The 21424-nt window shown below is 33.7% G+C and overlaps 3 protein-coding genes across 3 annotated transcripts; all 3 read right to left on the bottom strand.

Moving 5' to 3' along the window:
* Window positions 1-2050: 2050 nt before the first annotated feature.
* Window positions 2051-3915, bottom strand: LOC145055128 (uncharacterized). The gene is made up of 3 exons (XM_079003418.1): window positions 3718-3915; window positions 2938-3275; window positions 2051-2730 (listed from the first exon to the last, which is right to left on the bottom strand). Exons 1-3 carry the CDS (start codon window positions 3782-3784, stop codon window positions 2185-2187), a joined length of 951 nt encoding a protein of 316 aa, XP_078859544.1. The 5' UTR covers window positions 3785-3915; the 3' UTR covers window positions 2051-2184.
* A 3048-nt stretch (window positions 3916-6963) lies between these two features.
* LOC145050918 (uncharacterized) lies at window positions 6964-7296 on the bottom strand. The gene has a single exon (XM_078999099.1). It carries the CDS (start codon window positions 7294-7296, stop codon window positions 6964-6966), a length of 333 nt encoding a protein of 110 aa, XP_078855225.1.
* A 636-nt stretch (window positions 7297-7932) lies between these two features.
* Window positions 7933-21385, bottom strand: LOC145050917 (uncharacterized). Its single transcript, XM_078999098.1, has 6 exons — window positions 21324-21385; window positions 21056-21195; window positions 18002-18290; window positions 17466-17777; window positions 8447-8587; window positions 7933-8272 (listed from the first exon to the last, which is right to left on the bottom strand). The coding sequence occupies exons 1-6, from the start codon at window positions 21383-21385 to the stop codon at window positions 7933-7935; spliced, it is 1284 nt and encodes a 427-aa protein (XP_078855224.1).
* Between the last annotated feature and the right edge of the window lie 39 nt (window positions 21386-21424).

Raw genomic sequence — 21424 nt, 5'->3', positions numbered from 1 at the left:
ATCTCTTTACCCCAGTCCACGGACCAGCTAACGTCGAACGTTTTTTACAGCCTTATTATTTTATAAACTTTTTTTTTATCCGTTTCACCATTTGTGCAAACATTTCGCCTTTAATTTCAAACTCGTTTATTTTCGAACAAATTATAAAGATTTGGTTTAAAATTAAAAACTTGTAGGATAATAAACCCCCAATAAGAAGTGGTTGTTTTGTAAAAAAACTCTAAGCATTTCTGAAACAAGTTTGATAGTATGTCAGCTCGACTCTGGATAAGTCGTAACCCCGCAAGGTTGTCCTGAAACATTTTTAAAGTATCTTTTGAATGTAAGGCACATTAAAACATGTTTCAAGTGGAGTTCCATCGAGTAGGTACGTCCCAATTCGAGCCTAACCAAATGGAATTTGCATCGGTACAAAACTTCATATATTTATGATATCAAGAATTACTAGAACTAACATTATATTTTAGCATTTGTATGAAAGCATCTTTTACAAGTTCAATGCAATGTAGCCATCTTGCACATCCAAATTAATGCCACACATTGGCTACGTAAAGAAGCACCGTCGCAAACCAGATTATATTGTAGTTTTTGTTATCCAACCGTGGTGGTGGTGTTCGATGCATTATCAAAAGATATAGAAAAGAACTTTCCATTGAAGTTTATAAGTTTTGATCACATAATCTAAATTTTATATAAGTTATCCTCGATTTGCGGATATCCAAACAATTCAAGTTTAGGGATTTACCAAATGAGTTGTAACGCAAATGTACGAATCCGGTGATCAGTGAGCAACTGTCCAAACATCACAAGTTAAATTTACACCGGTTTCTAGATTTTGAAATCCTAAAATCATTTCATTTTTTGCAAGTTTCCACATTTCGATACACGCGTCTAAGAGAAGTACGAATCACATGACAACATCGCGGTTGGAGTGTATCTTGGATGAGTAAAGTCAATCGTTTATTGTTGAAGTGATCAAAAGACAAGCATTCTTGAATCACGAACCACACCATCTTATCCCTTACTCAATCTGCTTCGTACTTCCACAATGTAGTATCATTCGTCATTGTCGTTTGACTATGCCCCGGCCTCTCCGATGGGCAACTCTTCTTCATATGAGTTTTCAAATTTGAACTCCCGTCTTCCTTGAAAAAAATACCACATTTCGTGCATCATGATTTTCTTGGACCGTTTGACATTATACACAAATCATAATTGCACAAAATCATCGAGTTTCTAGTTTTTTTTTTTGATGCCAATAATGGTAATAGTACTTGATGAATCTCCAACATCAGCGGAAGCTTGTGATTACCCACATCCGGAACCTGATTCCATTGCTTGACTTAAGAGCGTTTTTTCTTAAGAGATTTTTTTAGTCGTTTGATTAAACCTCAACATACAATACCTATATATACTATCAATGAAGGTTAATATGGATAAAAATGACAAAATCGAGCCTAAATCAGTCACAAACGGCCTCATTACCGTTCAAAGAAGATAAAAAACCCAAGCCGGATCCTCAATCAAGTTTACGCTAAGTGGTCCTAAACTGGTACTAACGACTCTTTTCTCGAACAAGTTTAAACTAACTGGTGGTTTCGATTCTTGATCCGGTTTACCTCGAATTGGTTTTTCGATTTTTCAAACCAGTTTCGGTCTCCGAATTGGTTTTTTTGTGCACAACTACTTTTGGGTTAAGTTATTAGTTTGTGTTTTATATTGTTTATGTTTTTGTTGATTATAAAACAATAGTAAAAGGGTCAAATGCCATTTATCTAATCTCTACACACTAGAGTTGCACACTTGGGGAGGCCCATCAAGTTTTTTTCGGACCCAACCATTATTTTCTGTTGATCCATACGATTCCTGCCCACACGTGTTTAGACAAATTTTATTTTTTTTGTTTTCTCTCCACTTTAACAATATAAAATTATAAATAGTTAGTAAACAGCACTGATATATTATTTTAACTATACTTTGAATGTATCATGTTATTCAGCCATCAATGCTACAACAGAATATCGTTGATCAGTTCACAAATCAATGCATATAAAAACAAAATAAAACTAAGTATATATACTATGAACAAATACTTACAAATCCCACTTCCTCAATTATAATTTGTAAACTAACCAATAACCTAAATCAACAATGTTTAATTACATATTTAATCACCAATTCCCTTCATTCTTCCAAAACCCATTTCACATAATCCTCTCTTTCCGTTTCTTGCAAATCCCAAAAAATATTCACTCTTTCATCCTCCTCTCGTATTTTCGTAATTGCTTTAAACTTTTCCGATCGAATCAACGACTCCATTTTTGAAATCTCACAAGTAATCATACAACGTTTCTTATCAAGTTCCTCTTCTCTTTCAATATCTTTATTAATTGTATTTGCTATTTTCCCCATAGTGTCTGCAAGACATGTAACCGCATCATTAAATCCTTTAACCATAAGATCCACTCTCCCTTTTCTCTTGTTATTACGCACACTTGAAGTTTCTTCATATTGCATATTATTCACATTCATAGGTGGAATATGACTAGATGTCATATCATTGGAATCATTACCCAAATGTTGTGTTTGTTCTTCTATGTTCGCCTCCTCTTCCATTTCGACTAAATCTCTAACTGTATTTCCTTCAACCCGATCTTTTCCAAAAACAACACACAGTTTTTCATAGTAAGGGAATGTTTTGTTCCTCCACTTTGATGCCCCTTTATGAACCTATTTCATATAATTATATTACGTATATTAAACTTTAGGGGTTGTTTGATAGTTACTGACCAAGTCAGATCAGCCCTCAGGCTTCCAAGTGTGATATCAAACAGTCTGAATCTGACCTGACCTGACCCAACCTCTTACCAAACCTAGTAAGAGACAAATCAAACAGTCTCTAACATAAGAAATTAAGAATATAGTAATTTCTTTTACCTGAAGATATGATTCCCAAACTTGATCGTCTGCAATCATGCAATGTTTTACAGTGTCATAACTGAATCCACTAGTGTGTGAGCTATTTAACATGTCATGTACAGCTTGCCAATCTCTTTTCATCACTTTTATCTTTGATTCTATATGTGGTTTACCTAAAATACCCGAATTTGGCATTGATTTTTTTAATAAATGTTCAAGATGAGTTAAATATCCAGACTTGAAGCCTTGGTCTGCTCTAAATCCTCCTGTATTCACCATAATTACTAAAGCCTCTACAAGTTTGGTTTCTTCAATATTTGTCCAAGCACGATAATTTCTACTTTGACTCGTCATACCTATAAACATAAATAAATCTTTTATATATATTGTGACTTGAGAAAATTCATTGGATTAGGTTAGGTTAAGCCAGCTCTCAGAAGCCTAATGAAATACGAACTCCAATCTTGTTGTTGTGTTAAATGAACTTTACAATCAACCAGCTATGTTACATTGTCCCATTTAGCATCACCACAAATTAAATGGTCCATTGGATTAGGTTAAGTATTCCAAATTAAGCAACTATAATACCACTAAATTCAACGGCGATCATGAAGTTCCCAAACAAAATTCCGAGAGTGAAAAAAGAAATTTGAACGAAAAAGATATATATGATGAAGTAGGAACACAGACAGATGGAACTGTAATACCAATTGTAAGTCCGGGAACTCGGATAGATTCATACTCAAACATATACACATGTACGTGTGTGTGTGTTTTCTGAAAGAAAAAACAACTAACCTGACTTAGATTTCTCTGCAACGCTATTGGCATTAGATTGAGGTCTCCCTCTCTTCCGAGCATCCATGGCTGGCTTAAGTGAATTATAGTGAATTGACGACGCGAGGTGATACGATCTGAAAATGAAACAGATGGTAACCTCAAATCCCAAAAACCCTAGAGGAGGATTCAAGCCAAAAGGGGTCGAAGAAGCATATCAATTTCCGATTATAGCGTATTTTCATTTATTTATTTATCTTTTATTATAAAATTAATTGTATAACATATCTTTATTATCTTATAAAAGAAATCTCATTATTTCCAAAAATAGATTGAATAAAATAATAATATTTTTGTAAGACGTCCAAATCATTAAGCTAATTGTACAACTAATCACTAATAAAATAATATTAAAATTTAAACAAACTCCTATAAATCTTCTCTTCCAAGGTTTTGACAAGATCTTTTTTCATCCAAATAAATACTCAACACTCTATAATTTGGTCATTTCATGAATTTTCTTTATTTTTAATATGACATGTTTCCAAAAAAAAACTAATGATTGAATTGAAAATAATCATTCTCCATCGAAAAAAATTAATTGTCGAAACAAACTATTTGTCGTCCGCCGCTTTGCGCGGGTAAACGGCTAGTATGTATTAATAGAGTTAATTAAAAAAATTAAATATAAATGTCTAAATATTTAAGAACTTTGAATTTATATAAAGAATAAATGATAATGAATTATTAAAATTTATTTTTTTATCTTTTAAATTTAAATAAATAAACAAAATAAACTAATGAGCTTTAATTTGAAATTTTAAAATAAGAACATAAGTCCATTAATAAAATTAATAATCATTTATTATTATATTTATTGTAATTATTACATAAAAGTATTATGCGGAATATATTAAAATAAAAAAAACTCATAAAATGAAATGTCGAAAATAAATTATTTCAAAATAACCACAAAATGACATTTGGCAAATTGAATTAGAGTGTGACATGTGGCAAAAAAATCTTCATTTATTATAATAGATTTATTGTAATTATTACATAAAAGTATTATGTGGAATATATTAAAATAAAAAAAACTCATAAAATGAAATGTCGAAAATAAATTAATTCAAAATAACCACAAAATGACATTTGGCAAATTGAATGAGAGTGTGACATGTGGCAAAAAATCTTCATTTATTATAGTAGATTTAGTTTTTTTAATCATATTTTTTTAACTTTAAAATCTAATAAATTTAATTATATTTCTTATATTCAACCTCTTATTCATATCGTGAAATAGAGCCCCTCTTTAGTATTCGGACGAAGTCACATATATTTTTTAAATGACTATCATACTTTCAATGCAATGTTTGAAGAAATTAAGTCATCTTTTCCACTTTTTATTAGAATCCGTGGAACCCACGTATGTTAATTTTAAATAGAATTTAAAATTTAATTAATTAAGTAATAGAATAATATATCATTAATTTAGAAAACTTATGAATTGTAATATTGTATTTTTTTTTTAATAACTTTCTGAATTGTAAGTATTTAATTACACGGTAAATTGTAAGTATTTAATTACAAATAGAGATTTTTCAAACCCTTACTTTTGGTGCATGATTCTCGTTGAACATACGGAGATGATGACACAACCACAAAGCAGCGAGTGGGAAGAAAAAAACGTTTGTTGGCTAAAACGTCACTTTTGCCATTATAACTTACAATCCCAATAAATCTTCAACTCTACTGATTACGTGAGATTAATAGAAATTACTACTGTCTTCGTCAGTTTATTTTCAAATTTTTATGTTGATTTACTGCGTCATGTGTTTTTTTTAGGCTTACTGACCATAACCTTGAAATTCGTGCAATGGCGGTGTTTTTCTTAGGATATGTTCTCTATTTTTAGTAACTTTGTAAAATTTAAGTATTTAATTAAAAACGTAAATCCACCTATTTTATAAAAGTCATGACTTTATATAATGCAACATATGTTTGAGTAATGACAAAAAGACACATAAAAAACATCGAAATTGATTTGATACAAAACAAACAAAACATGTCTATAATGAAATTGACATAAAAAAATACAATACATAATTATAAATAAATTAATTAATATGATGGATGAAGTGTGATTTTTTAAAAATGAGTAAAAGATGCTATAAAAAAGTTGGTTATAAATTGTGAAAAACTTCCTTATAAACAACATTGGAAGTTTTATTTGTGAGTCTACCATCTTTATCTAAAATTAATAATTTTAATTCCTCTCTGCTTTGAACTCTAAATAAGGCAACATACAATTGTCCATGTGAAAAAACTGGATCTTTGAGAAACAAACCAACCTTCGATAACGATTGTTCTTGACTCTTATTAATAGTCATTGCAAAACATACGACCAAAGGAAATTATCTTCTTGTGAATTTGAACGGATTTTTTTTTCTAATGGACTTAAAGACATTCTTGGAATAAAAGTCTGGTTTCCAATATTAGTTCCAAATATTATACGTGCTTCAATAACACATTTGCCAAATGATATCACCTGTAGTCTTGTGCCATTACATAAGCCGTTTTTCTTATCAATATTTCTCAGTAACATTATTGGAACATCAATTTTTAAAACTAACTTATGATTTGGTAAACCGGATACTTTGAGACCATTTAATACATCAGGCGAGTATAAATTTGCATCAAACTAATCATGGACAAATTCGGACTCACATATGCTATCTGAACTTAAATATTCAACCTTATTTCCTGGAAACTTCTTAAGCAAAGGGTTGTTTATTTCCTAAACAACTTCATTCTTTGGAACAAGTATCACTCTTTGTTGGAGATAATATGTACTGTTATACTTATACAAAATTGAAGGATACACAAACTCAATTAATGAACCTATAGGATCATCTAGATCGTTAATGAGAATATCGTCCGAAATATCGATAATCATTTTGTCATCGTTCGGACCACTGAGTTTGCCTTCCCCTGTATCCAATAGCCAGTTTGCAAAATCTCTTATTTTTTCTATATCAGATTGATCACTTCCCATAGTTAATCTCATGTTTTTTTTGTTAATCTATAGACTTTGCAATGTTGCCATAAATATGAAGAACTCAAAGAAGCATCAACAATGTTTTGTCTACTGCCACCAAGAACAACAGGTAGAATTTGTCTGAAATCTCCTCCAAAGATAATAACTTTCCCTCCAAATGTAATATTTGAGATGCTAGAATTTCCACACCTTAATACATCTTTCAAAATTCAATCTAAAGCTTCAAATGCATGCTTACGGACCATGGGTGCTTCATCCCAAATTATCAAAGAGGTTTTTCTTAATAAGCTAGCCAACTCACCATCTGGATTTATTTTACAAAGAGAATCCTCTGTAAGTTCAAATTGAAGTATAAGTCGAGAGTATATTGTTCTACCATCGGGTAATAATAACGAAGAAATACTACTTGAAGCAAAATTTAAAACAATATGACCATCATATCTAATTGGTGCATATATTGTCCTCCATAGAAAAGTTTTACCCATTTCACCATAACCATAAACAAAGAAGACATCTCCTTTATTTTCTTTAACAACACTCATGATGTTAAGGAAAATGTTACGTTGCTCATTTGTTAATGCGAGAAACATACGATCAAACTCATTCTTTATAACGGGAATGTTGTAATCTAGCTCATCGGTGATAAGTCAATTGTTTGAAGAAGAAACTCATTCAACATCTGGGTAAGGCATCTTTGTGAAGTTTTTGAGAGTGGAATTGTTTCGAAGTAAAATTTGTTCTATTTCAAAAAAATTTAAGTTCTTAAGTTCATTTCACTAAGGGATAAGTTTGCAGCATAAATTTTAAACTAATTACAAAATATAAAATACAATATTTAATAACATTTTTAATAATTATTTAATGGGTATTGAATAATAAAAAGATTATTTTAAATACAAATGAAGAAAAAAAATTAATACCTGGAGACTTGAACCTTTGTCGTTGGTTATATAGAATTCCATCCGCCAAATATTCCCATGTATTTTCTCAAACGACCTCTGGTTTAGACATACTATTACACATCAACAATGTAACAAATAAGAAGCGTAGATAAAACCAGATCCAGAATGACTTGCTTCTTTAATTGCATCGATGTATTCCTTGTCATCATCTAATAGCCCGAGTGCATAACAAGCATCTCTAAAAGAAGAATGTGTTTCACCATTTACCGTGCGAATTTAATCAAATGATGTCGGACCTTTAACTATATTTAAAAGAATCCTTAAGAAATAAGCTTCACCAGGATTAGGTGAAACCGAATGAATTCTACCAATGGCTTTTCCTACTTTCCTTCGCTTCCAAAACCTACCATTTAATATCCAAACAAGCTTTGTAGGAAATTCAACATATGTAAGTTCCCGTGCTTCACTATTAATTGCATTACACTCTATCCAAGATTTGAACTTTGAAGCAACAACAAAAGGTTTGTCCATAACATCGTCAATATCATCGTCTTCACCATATACAATTTGTTGTTGATTAGGAAGATGAAAAGGTAGTCTGACCGCAGAAGGATACCTGCAATGAACATCATATTTAAATATTCGCTATGATGCTTCACATGCAGATAAATATCTACAATCGTAATATTCAACTATTTCATCGACCGAATCATTATTTTCACATTCATTGTTGGCTCGTACAACAACTGTAGCTCTATCAGGAACCTTGTTTATGTATTTAAACAAATACTTTATAGAAGATCCCTGATTGCAGCATTCAACATTAATATGTGCCCGATATCTTTTCAATAGATATTTGTTGTATGGAACAACATTTCTATTATCCAACTTAACACCCGATTTTTCTACAAAATGACCATCGTTTCTTCTCCTATATAAAGGAAAATCATTTTGATCAACAGACAAATGATTACAGAATTTTTTTGGAAAGTTTTTAGAGCACTTTATATCCACCATGCATGGACAATTGATATTTCAGCTCCACATTGTGACATCTCCTAATTTCTCGGCCAGAAAAGACCGATTTAATTTATGCTTTTTAAAATCAAATCAGAGAAATCTTTATAAAAGATGTTGCGGAATTCGTCCCCAAAACAAAATATGATAAAAGTTTGTCAAAACCTTTCTTTAAGAAATATATCATTTCCTTTTATATCAAAACCTCGGGATGTCATTTTCCGATACAGATCAAAAGCATAAACAAGACATTATAAGCCTTACGACAGTTATTTGTAACTACTGGCCTATAATCCAAAATTCACTCATCATCATCATCCGACTATGCTCGGGGTCCTCTACCTGTAATATAAACAGCTGAGTGGGTCAGGCTTGGAAGTCTGGTGAGCATATAGGGTTTTCAACCCACAATACATAAATTTATTATGTTTAAACATCAATCAATCAATCGAATTACCCCAAACCCCATTATTTTATTTATTTCTTAAGGGTTTACCCTAAGAATCAACTATCACTCCTTCCTAAGGATTCATCCTAAGGAATAGACACAAAGTCAGCTCGTGACCGGGGTTTATACAACGGGCACTAATTCCATAGCTGCCAAGGTTTATTCAACATGTGCTAAGTCCATAGCTCTCATTTATCAACAGTATTATTTACAGGTATTCTCTCCTGCAATACATGTCAATGGGTTTTTAGAGTACAACATTACACCTACAGGTTGCGGGTCTGCTAGTGTTCCATAGACTGTCTAGAATAGTCCATGGTTGTCATCCATACTCTGCTGAATGACAGGGGCCAACAATTTGGGTAAGTGATTCTCTCAAATTTTCACCACTCACCCTCAACTCATGATCAATATTATTGATCATCTCCTTTATCCAACTCACCTTTCATCATACCCACTATTTCATCTACCCATGTTTTACCCAACATTTTTCGTATATAAAAATACATATATAGTTTAAATTATTTAAAAACATGTATAAATCATTCCTTCAGCACCCATCTCAAATAAACAAACAATATATATTCACACAACACATATTTTATGTAAAATACTTCATATCTATGTGTAAGGTGAAAGTAACTACACACTCACTTGATTTAATGAAAACCGGGCAGCAATTCGTTTCCTAAAACGATCGTTTCTAATAAAACCGGGAGTTTTATTGAGAAACCGGGCTCTGCGAGGGTCGAGCTTCGAAACCGAAAAGATAAATTTTCCGGGCTTCTTGGGCACTTCGTGGCGTATTCCGGGGCTTACAATCGATACCGGGGCTTTGGGGGATTCTAAGATGAAGAAAATATGAAGAGAGGGGCTAAATATGGCAAAACTCCAAAAGTAACCGAGAGCCTTCGCAGGTACCCTTCTATTTATAGGGTCTGAAGTCCTGATCCAACGGCTGAGAAGCTTCTGATCCGACGGCTGAGAAGCTTCGCAGGGGTGGCTCGCACGAGGGTAGCATGTGCGAAGGGTTGCTGGCTTCTTGTGATTGGTCTGAAGCGTGTGTCCGATGCGCAGGTGGTCAGCATGTGCGAGGGTCTCGGTGGCACTCGTTGATTGGACCGCGGAGTCGTATCACACATGCGAGGCTCGGAGCTAGGGTGCGAGGTTCGGTCCATATGCGAGCCTCGGATTGGACCTCCCTTCGGTCAAATCAGAATCTGACACGTGGCTTCGCATGACTCGGCAGCTTCGGTGACTCAGCAGCTTGGTGACTCAGCAGGACACATGACACTTTTTCAACGAGGGTGACGTGGCAACTCGTGACTATGCGAATTTTCTCGATTTTCGCGCCAAAACTTTTAAAATCCATAACTTTCGCATACGAGCTCCGTTTTTGACATTCTTTATATGCACACGTAGCTAAAATTACACTCTACAACTTCCGTTTAGACTTCGTCGGTTAATTTTGACTTTAAATTTTATATTATTATTTTTAACAGACCGAGACAGGAAATCCGTTAAAAATTCATAACTTCTTCATCCGACGTCCGTTTTCGTCAGACTTTTTACCGTTGTGCTCCTAATGACGAGACCTTCAATTCTCGTTTAGGTTGTGTCGGCTAAAAATTGCTCGATCTAAAATTCGAGTTTTTAGCCGTCTACTGCTAAGCTGAAACTTCGAAAAATCATAACTTCCTCATACGAAGTCAGATTTGGGCGTTTTTTTATCGAACTTCTCGGTTTAACGAATACTACGACTTTTGTATAGATTACTAAGGCTAAAAAGTAGTTTATCAAAAACTCACTTTTTACGACATTCGGCACCGTGCCGGTTTTGTCGCGAAACTTCGACATGTCATAACTTCTTCGTTATAACTCGGATTTCGGCATTCTTTATATCCCCTAAATCCTTGTTTCGACCACTACAACTTTATGTAAAGATATCAGACTTATCTCACTCTTTAATTTTGACGCTTATTTTTATTTTTAATTAATTAAACCCTAATAATTAAGCATAAAACACATAATTCACATAATTCCTTTTCATTTCTTCTAAATGAGTTACAAAGGTTAACCTAGACCATTATGTCAATATTAATGCCTAGCCTAGAAACACGGGCGTTACAACTCGCTCCCCCTTAGGATGATTCCGCACCGGAATCACACAACGACAAACAACTACGGTTAGCGACTCACTATGTCACTCTCCGTTTCCCATGTGGGATTTGGCCCATTAATAAGTTTCCAACGTACAGGCACTAAATCGACTATCTTACGTTACAACTTCTTAGTCTTACGGTTAACGATTGCCTCAGGTTCTCCAATTAACCTCTTGTTCTCGTCCAACCTTAATTCAGAAATGGGAATTATGCCGGGCACACCTCCCGTGAACTTTTTCAAATAACACATATGAAAGGTGTTATGAATACTCTCTAGTTCTTCCGGTAATTCTAGCTTGTAAGCTTGATTCCGGATTCTCTGAAGAACTTTAAATGGTCCAATACACCTTGGACTCAACTTTCCCCTTCTACCAAATCTTATAAGTCCCTTCCACGACGAGACTTTAAGTGAAACCGAATCTCCAACTTCGAATGATATCGGTTGTCTTTTCTTGTCAACATAGCTCTTTTGAGCAGCTAACATCTTTTTCCCTAATCACTTACAACTTTTCAGCAATCTAATGGACTATTTCAAGTCCCATAAACTGCTTTTCCTCTTATAGACTCCTCCAAAACCTTGAGGTAAAACGGCTGTCACGATCGGATACAATCGTTAATGAAACACCGTGAAGCCTCACACTTTCCTTCACATAAGAATTCGCAAGTTTATCCATAGACCATTTCTCGTTGGCTTCTATGAAATGCGCACTCTTAGTGAAGCGATCAACGACCACCCAAATCATGTCGTGACCGTTCCTTGTTCTGGGCAGTTTAGTCACAGAATCCATAGTGATATCTTCCCATTTACCCATGGGTATAGGTAAAGGTTCTAAACTCCCATACGTTTTCTGATGTTGTGCGTTAACCCTGGCACAAGTTACACACTCAGCCACATACTTTAGCAACTTCGAGCTTCATCGTCGGCTACCAGTAATAGGGTTTTAGATCTCTATACATTTTCGTATTGTCAGGATGAATCGAGTACATGGTCTTGTGAGCTTCTTCCATCAGAAGACCTCTTATTCCTCCCATCCTAGGTACCCAAATCATATCTTTGAATACCTCCAGTCCTTGACCGTTTGTATCAAACACCAACGTTTTACTCAAACGTTCCTCCTTTCGGTCATTTTTCTCTAAAGCTTCCTCTTGAGCTTTCTTTATACTTTTCACAATTGTCAAGACAACTTTAATTCTTAACACTCTTGGCCCTTTTCTTTTCAAGACTTACCTTCCGACTGAGAGTATCAGCAACAACATTTGCTTTACCAAGGTGGTAAAGTATCTCACAGTCGTAGTCCTTGAGTAATACTAGCCAGCGTCGTTGCCTGATGTTCAATTCCTTCTGATCAAAGAGATATTGGATACTCTTATGATAAGTGAAAAGTTTACACTTTGTTCCATAAAGATAATGCCTCCATATCTTTAGGGCGAATACTACCGCTGCCAACTCCAAATCGTGAGTGGGGTAGTTCTTTTCATGCTCTTTCAATTGCCTCGATGCATACGCTATCACCTTATCCCTTTGGGTCAGAACACATCCTAACCCAACTCCAGAGGCATCACTATAAACTGTGAAGTCATTAAATCCTTTAGGTAACGAAAGAATCGGTGCTTCACACAACTTCTTCTTTAACTTCTCAAAGCTTCCTATGCTTCTCATTCCAAGTATAGACAGATCCTTTGTGGGTCAAAGCTATCAATGGAGTCGCGATCTAAGAAAAGCCTTGGATAATTCAGTAATAATATCCAGCTAATCCTAAAAAGCTTCAGATCTCCATAGGACTTTCAATTGTAACCTTCGAGTTACAAAATAAATCCTTATTGAGGACTCCTCCTTCTTCTTGGAATAAGTATTTTCCTTCATTTATTGTAACAGACCGATGGGTCATGTTCTAATGATCTCTCATTGTATACTGCACTACTTAGACTCAGATCTCCAAGGGACAAATTTCAGAAAAAAATTATACCTTCCTTCATGTTCTAATGTGATACAATCACAGTTCAACATGTATCATTTCTAACTACCAACTTCTTTAACAATGAGTGCGATACTTCTATTGATCACCTTGATCATCTTTCATTTCAATCTTCTGGCTTAAGTCAAATGTTACATCGAACTTGGTTCTCTGAACCACATAATAAACTCATCGTAGTCGGACTCAATTTGATATGACCTCTAAGGTCGGAATAACAATCATCTTCTTAGTCATTACCGAAACGATGGTAACGACATACTAGAACAAGACGGAATCAAATAATAGCTTCTTGGTAACCTTGTGACTTTCCCTGATCCAAGTGCGAGTCCTGTGCTTCCAGTAGTATAGATCTCTACTACTATTCACACCTACTCATACTCGTCCCAAGTACTGTCTCGCAGTCCCCAAGTCCTAAAATCACAAAACAATTTAACACATACAAATGTGTCCAATTAATCATAAAATTTTCCTAGACTCTACTAGGACTTCTTTCACGCGTATCTTCAATGATCAACTCTACTTCAACTTGGTTGGTGATGGAAATTCCAGATGATTGGGACAACTTCAAAAAAATTACACCAGCCATTCTATTCATCAGACAACAAAACCAGGGTTTATTTTATTTCCTTGAAACGATTACACAAAGGTTCAAGTTAACCCTATACTATGCCTCTCATAGGCTAAACTACTTGTTACTATTCACATTACTACTTCGTAACTTGATCTTCGGGTATCAAGTCTTGACTTCTACTTCCTAGTGTTATTAATCGCTTCTTCAAGGATATCCTGAAATTCCTTTGGCATTGATGGTGCACTTGGCCTTGTTACTTCATTGTTCTTCGGACAATTCTTAGAAATATGGCCTTCTTCTTTACATCCGTAGCACACCTGCTAGGGAATCGTACACTTATTGGCGTAATGCCCTATTTCTCCACACTTAAAGCACTTCACCTTCCCGTCACAATTCCCAGAGTGTTTATTTTTGCACTTCCCGCACCATTTTCCTTTATCTCTTATTTTGCCAAACTTTGAGGATATGTTGCTCTTGTTGGGCCTTGAAGACCCCTCAAATTTCCTCTTCTTGCCAACTTCAACTTTGTTGGCGATTGTGTCATTGATCATTTCCTCAATAGACTTAGCAACCCTAATAGTTGCCTCAAGAACAGATGCCTGACGTACTGGCACAATAAGTTCATCCTTACTTTGTTGAAGTAAACATTTTGTTTCTTCCATCTGTTCACCTAACATCGTACGTACCATTACCTGCACTCCAGTCATCGTGATTGGCTCAGGCTGTTGATTATCACTTCCGAACCCACTTTGAGTACTCACCATTTCGATCTATACACCAATCGTAGGTGAATTTAGATCTTCATTTTTGTTAGATGTTAAGTCTTCGAAACGTTTATATGTTAGTTCCAATATCCTAGTCATACGTTTAGAATCCTACACACATAGGTTTCCAGATCCGGTCGGCAACAGACCATAGATCCGAACAAATAATAACATCGTTATAGCTATAACACAAAACATTTAGCACATAAAAGCATTTTAGGCATCCTTCCTAAAATAAACTAGTGCTCGTGTCTAAATTATGGTAGACACTCATCTCACAATCATCACTTAGCATTCTAAGTTTAAGTCTAGAAATCGTAGGATATTTCTTAGTTCGCTTAAACTAATGCTCTGATAGCAACTGTGACATCCCTTAATTTCTCGGTCAGAAAAGACCGATTTAATTTATGCTTTTTAAAATCAAATCAGAGAAATCTTTATAAAAGATGTTGCGGAATTCGTCCCCAAAACAAAATATGATAAAAGTTTGTCAAAACCTTTCTTTAAGAAATATATCATTTCCTTTTATATCAAAACCTTGGGATGTCATTTTCCGATACAGATCAAAAGCATAAACAAGACATTATAAGCCTTACGACAGTTATTTGTAACTACTGGCCTATAATCCAAAATTCACTCATCATCATCATCCGACTATGCTTGGGGTCCTCTACTTGTAATATAAACAACTGAGTGGGTCAGGCTTGGAAGTCTGGTGAGCATATAGGGTTTTCAACCCACAATACATAAATTTATTATGTTTAAACATCAATCAATCAATCGAATTACCCCAAACCCCATTATTTTATTTATTTCTTAAGGGTTTACCTTAAGAATCAACTATCACTCCTTCCTAAGGATTCATCCTAAGGAATAGACACAAAGTCAGCTCGTGACCGGGGTTTATACAACGGGCACTAATTCCATAGCTGCCAAGGTTTATTCAACATGTGCTAAGTCCATAGCTCTCATTTATCAACAGTATTATTTACAGGTATTCTCTCCTGCAATACATGTCAATGGGTTTTTAGAGTACAACAAATGAACATATAGTTCATTACACCTACAGGTTGCGGGCCTGCTAGTGTTCTATAGACTGTCTAGAATAGTCCATGGTTGTTATCCATACTCTGCTGAATGACAGGGGCCAACAATTTGGGTAAGTGATTCTCTCAAATTTTCACCACTCACCCTCAACTCATGATCAATATTATTGATCATCTCCTTTATCCAACTCACCTTTCATCATACCCACTATTTCATCTACCCATGTTTTACCCAACATTTTTCGTATATAAAAATACATATATAGTTTAAATTATTTAAAAACATGTATAAATCATTCCTTCAGCACCCATCTCAAATAAACAAACAATATATATTCACACAACACATATTTTATGTAAAATACTTCATATCTATGTGTAAGGTGAAAGTAACTACACACTCACTTGATTTAATGAAAACTGGGCAGCAATTCGTTTCCTAAAACGATCGTTTCTAATAAAACTGGGAGTTTTATTGAGAAACCGGGCTCTGCGAGGGTCGAGCTTCGAAACCGAAAAGATAAATTTTCCGGGCTTCTTGGGCACTTCGTGGCGTATTCCGGGGCTTACAATCGATACCGGGGCTTTGGGGGATTCTAAGATGAAGAAAATATGAAGAGAGGGGCTAAATATGGCAAAACTCCAAAAGTAACCGAGAGCCTTCGCAGGTACCCTTCTATTTATAGGGTCTGAAGTCCTGATCCAACGGCTGAGAAGCTTCTGATCCGACGGCTGAGAAGCTTCGCAGGGGTGGCTCGCACGAGGGTAGCATGTGCGAAGGGTTGCTGGCTTCTTGTGATTGGTCTGAAGCGTGTGTCCGATGCGTAGGTGGTCAGCATGTGCGAGGGTCTCGGTGGCACTCACTGATTGGACCGCGGAGTCGTATCACACATGCGAGGCTCGGAGCTAGGGTGCGAGGTTCGGTCCATATGCGAGCCTCGGATTGGACCTCCCTTCGGTCAAATCAGAATCCGACACGTGGCTTCGCATGACTCGGCAGCTTCGGTGACTTAGCAGCTTGGTGACTCAGCAGGACACCTGGCACTTTTTCAACGAGGGTGACGTGGCAACTCGTGACTATGCGAATTTTCTCGATTTTCGCGCCAAAACTTCTAAAATCCATAACTTTCGCATACGAGCTCCGTTTTTGACATTTTTTATATGCACGCGTAGCTAAAATTACGCTCTACAACTTCCGTTTAGACTTCGTCGGCTAATTTTGACTTTAAATTTTATATTATTATTTTTAACAGACCGGGACAGGAAATCCGTTAAAAATTCATAACTTCTTCATCCGATGTCCGTTTTCGTCAGACTTTTTACCGTTGTGCTCCTAATGACGAGACCTTCAATTCTCGTTTAGGTTGTGTCGGCTAAAAATCGCTCGATCTAAAATTCGAGCTTTTAGCTGTCTACTGCTAAGCTGAAACTTCGAAAAATCATAACTTCCTCATACGAAGTCAGATTTGGGCGTTTTTTTATCGAACTTCTCGATTTAACGAATACTACGACTTTCGTTTAGATTACTAAGGCTAAAAAGTAGTTTATCAAAAACTCACTTTTTACAACATTCGGCACCGTGCCGGTTTTGTCGCGAAACTTCGACATGTCATAACTTCTTCGTTATAACTCGGATTTCGGCATTCTTTATATCCCCTAAATCCTTGTTTCGACCACTACAACTTTACGTAAATCGAAATATTCTCTCATTGTACATTTCGCCCGCTTGCTGTTGGCCGTAAATGACACACCTCTATGAAGAGTGTAAACACTGTAACCATCATCCCCATATGGAAAAAGCAGTGAATATTGGATAAGAAGGTACAAAGGATGCAATTCACTTATACGTTGTAGCAATCTAGTTTTTGTTTGAACAACAATATCCCTCTTTTCAATTGAATCACAAATGTCACCGACAATTAAAGCGGCAACCTCAGAAGCAGTTGGTAGGTTATATGTTCTTCCATCTCGCTCCCTTCTCTCGATAAGTCGTAATTTCATATCAACTTCAGGATTTTTCAGAAAAGTATCTCTTACCATTTTATAAGATCTAACCAATAAATTATTTAACTCCAAAATCACCTTAATATCTTCAATAATATCACTATCAATTGATGTTGATCGATCCTTTTCCCCACTAAAAAAATTGAATTTATACATAATATTAGTAAAATAAAATAAAAATACTATAATTAATTATGAATAAAAAGTTTTAAAAAATACCCAAAGCATTTTTGTCTATTTGAAATTTCATTCTCAGTGTCATAAATGTATAACTGAGAGAATTTTGGTTTCGATCCGTTTGCTAGTAAAAGACTTCCAATGCTATGATAATTTTAACCACCTAGTCTGAAAATGTACGGAGCGTTTCCTCTATTGATTGAAGAATCAATTTTACCGCCCATCGATGTAAAAGAAAACATTGAATTGTAACGTCGAATGTTTTTCATGAACTGTTTACTTTTAGAATATGTTGCTCGAAACATTCCTTCATAACTTGGGGGTGCTTTCTTTAAATCTGGAAGTTGAATTTTGTCATAACCACAACATAATGAATAATCCGTGTTCCATTTTTCTTTACCTCTAATGGATTCATTTCTCCATAACTTTGCGTTACATGTTTGACATACAACATTTTGATCACCATGATCTAAATATTTTGTAAAATAAAAGACGTAGAAAAAATATTAGTTAATTTTATAAGTATATACAACACAATATTCGAATTGTAAAAAAAATGAAAATGAATATTATTATTTGATTGCCTTTTGAGATACCACCTATTAGGTTTTCATATATGACTTGATGTATATTTTTTACATCTTCTGTCAAATCAATCAACGGGATAAGGAATTAATGTTTCGACTTCCTTTTTAATTTATGACATCCTGGATTTAACTTCGTTGATGATGAAGAACCGGTTATTGTAGATGCATTTTTCGATGTCATATCATTTGAAAGTACATAGTATTGTCTTTTGTTTGGTAAGTTGGAAATGTCGTAGTTATCGAAACTAATATTATCTGAACAAAATAAATAATATATATATATATATATATATATATATATATATATATATATATATATATATAGAAAATGGATAATAGTATATTTTTAAAACAAAAAATTATTACCATTTGTAATGTTAGATAGCTGATTTCTAACATTTGTAATGTTAGATAACGGAGTTCTAACATTTGTAATGTTAAATAATGGAGTTCTAACATATGGAAAGGAATGACAATATTGTACTATTGTATTTTGGATTCCAGGCGAATTAAAGGAAATTAAAGGAATTGACATTTTCAGTTTGACGAACAACGTTGGTTGATTGATTTGTAAGTAACAAAAACTTATGAAAATAGAAGACATAATATAAAATAAAGTAATAAGCTGAAATCATCTAATATTGCAGGCTAATAAAAAAATGAGAAATCATATATTGTATATAAATGTAAATTAAGCGTAAAACATGTAATATAAAATAAGAACTTTACGGTTATCCATAGTTTTTAAAAGATGTGGTATTGATGTACTTTGAACGTTGGATCTTGTATTTATTTTCTTCGATCTTTTATTTTCCAAATATAATTTTCTTTGTTTTTTTTAATCTCTAGCTTGAAAGTGGTGCATGTTATTGTTGTTTTCTGCATAAGTGATAATACGATAAGTTATAAAATGTATAATTAGCTTAAAAAATATATTTTTATAATAAAATTGAAGAAATAAACGTACATCAGTAACCAATCTCGAGGAATATTGATTTGCAGCGGATAAAGAATTTGCCGATTTATCTATTTTTTTATGTTAATACTTGTGGTAGGTTATTAAAATATATATTATATGAGTTAAAAGATAAGAAATGATAATAAAAAAAATTTGTATGATAAAACATACATTTGTAAATCGAAATATTAACAGTTGTAGTTATTGAAGATAGATGTGTTGATGTAGTACTTAAATTAATATTATTTGTATTATCTAAGTAAAAACTATTTATGTTTCTAGTCTTTTTAGAAGAAAGTGAATGTATTTATTTATGCAACCTTAACAGATAACTCGAATTAGTTTATAAAATAAGATGCGTAAGAGGTAACAATAAGTAATTCATATATAATGTTTATATGTTGAACAAATGGGTAGAATATCATTTTTTTTCACATATCGACAAATTATGAGTAAATTACATAGAACTAATATATAATCCTATAATATGGTAATAATATGTAATATCTAATTGCAATATTTTTATACAAGTTTGTGATATGGCCCATTAGTTTCACATATATACATGTTCATATATTTTTATACAATTAATATAACATAATAAAAAATATACATATTAAATATTAAATTATGATATGTTTAAGTATGTCTAAGTTATGTGTAAATATTTATAATGAAAATAATTGAAAATAGTGAGATTAGTTTATATTAAATATGATATGTAATAAAAAAATAGGCTGAAACTTCCAGAAAAATAAATTAAAGAAAAGTAAATATATTATACAAATATTGTTATTATATCATATAAATATTGTAATTAACAATTATGTAAAAGATATATAAAATTTTAAATAATATTTATACAATTAGATAAAAATAACAAATCAAAGTCAAATAATTATGTTAGTTATTCATAGATGTATACGGTTTTTATATTTATTTTGGTTGCATTCGTAATAAATATATAAATATAATTTACCATTGGTGATATTTTCGTTTTTAATATTAGAAAATAATTAAAATCATTATTTAAATATTAATAAGTCATATCATTCCCAAATACCCTCAACGTTAGAAGATACATATACCAAGGGTTTGTGGACTTGATGATAAGCATTTCAAAAAACTCTCTTCTTCCGACCTCGTCTCTCTTCTTCCGTCCATCGAACACCAAACCCCCATCTTTTCTGCCTCTGCATCTTTGACGTCACAGAGCACCGGCGACGCCCTCGCACCGCCAGAGCCGACGTCGCACACCATCCCATTGCTGAAACCGAACCTTAGCCAAGCTCTAAATCGAAGCCCCCACTGAGATAAATGGTCGAAATCGAAAATTGTTGTGAGTTTATTGTATCAAATATGAATGCGATTTTCTGAGATGTGAAAACGGAAATCAATTTCATATTCTGAACTATCAAACGCAATTTCCTCCATTTCATGGTTTTCCATTTTTCTATGAATATCCATAAATAAGAACTCTTTGATTCTCTGTTGTCACTTTTAAATCTGAGTATTTGATTCCGTTTTTACTTCATTTGTGTAATTTGGGTTTCGTTCAAAGGTTTATGTCATTTGGGTTTTGTTTAAAGGTTCATTTACTAGCTGGGAATTTTTAAGCTTATCATTATTTTAATTTACATATTTTTTTCTGGTTGAATTTTCAGATACAATTGGATTTTATGGAAGTACTTCTGTGCTCATCTATTTGTTCCTTTTTGTTTATGTTGATGTATGCAGATGAATTTGTTCCTTGTTGTTTATGTTGATGTATGCAGATTTCATCACTAATTATGTAGAGCTTTGAATCATATTTGATTATGCTAATCTTTCTTCATAGACCATCAATATTAATTAAATACATTCATAACATGTTTGTGTTAAACATTGAGAATCAGAAAGTCAGCCTACATTGTATCAGGAACTGACCTTCTATTTTGTTGATTGAATCACAACAAACAGAGTTGAAGATGAAGCTTCCTGGAAATATGAATCTTCTATGAGTTTCACAAAGTTTGCCATCATTGTTCAACCATAATCCTTATAACTTGCGAAAGCTGA

Source organism: Lactuca serriola, chromosome 5 (genome assembly GCF_051521515.1).
Source record: "Lactuca serriola cultivar US96UC23 chromosome 5, Lser_US96UC23_V15, whole genome shotgun sequence".
In the NCBI taxonomy this organism is placed as follows: Eukaryota; Viridiplantae; Streptophyta; class Magnoliopsida; order Asterales; family Asteraceae; genus Lactuca; species Lactuca serriola.
Note: the sequence above shows the minus strand (reverse complement) of the source record. Positions and strands in the feature narration are given on the sequence as shown.

What these genes read in the sequence shown, in the direction of transcription:
- LOC145055128 (XM_079003418.1), bottom strand. Translation starts at nt 3,784, where the DNA reads ATGGATGCTCGGAAGAGAGGGAGACCTCAATCTAATGCCAATAGCGTT. An exon ending in TGCAGAGAAATCTAAGTCAG is followed by an intron (nt 3,276 to 3,717) that starts GTTAGTTGTTTT and finishes TTATGTTTATAG; the next exon opens with GTATGACGAGTCAAAGTAGA. An exon ending in TTTGGGAATCATATCTTCAG is followed by an intron (nt 2,731 to 2,937) that starts GTAAAAGAAATT and finishes TATATGAAATAG; the next exon opens with GTTCATAAAGGGGCATCAAA.
- LOC145050918 (XM_078999099.1), bottom strand. Translation starts at nt 7,296, where the DNA reads ATGAGTGTTGTTAAAGAAAATAAAGGAGATGTCTTCTTTGTTTATGGT.
- LOC145050917 (XM_078999098.1), bottom strand. Translation starts at nt 21,385, where the DNA reads ATGGCAAACTTTGTGAAACTCATAGAAGATTCATATTTCCAGGAAGCT. An exon ending in ATCAATAGAGGAAACGCTCC is followed by an intron (nt 17,778 to 18,001) that starts GTACATTTTCAG and finishes CAATTTTTTTAG; the next exon opens with TGGGGAAAAGGATCGATCAA. An exon ending in ATAAGTGAATTGCATCCTTT is followed by an intron (nt 8,588 to 17,465) that starts GTACCTTCTTAT and finishes TCCTTTATATAG; the next exon opens with GAGAAGAAACGATGGTCATT.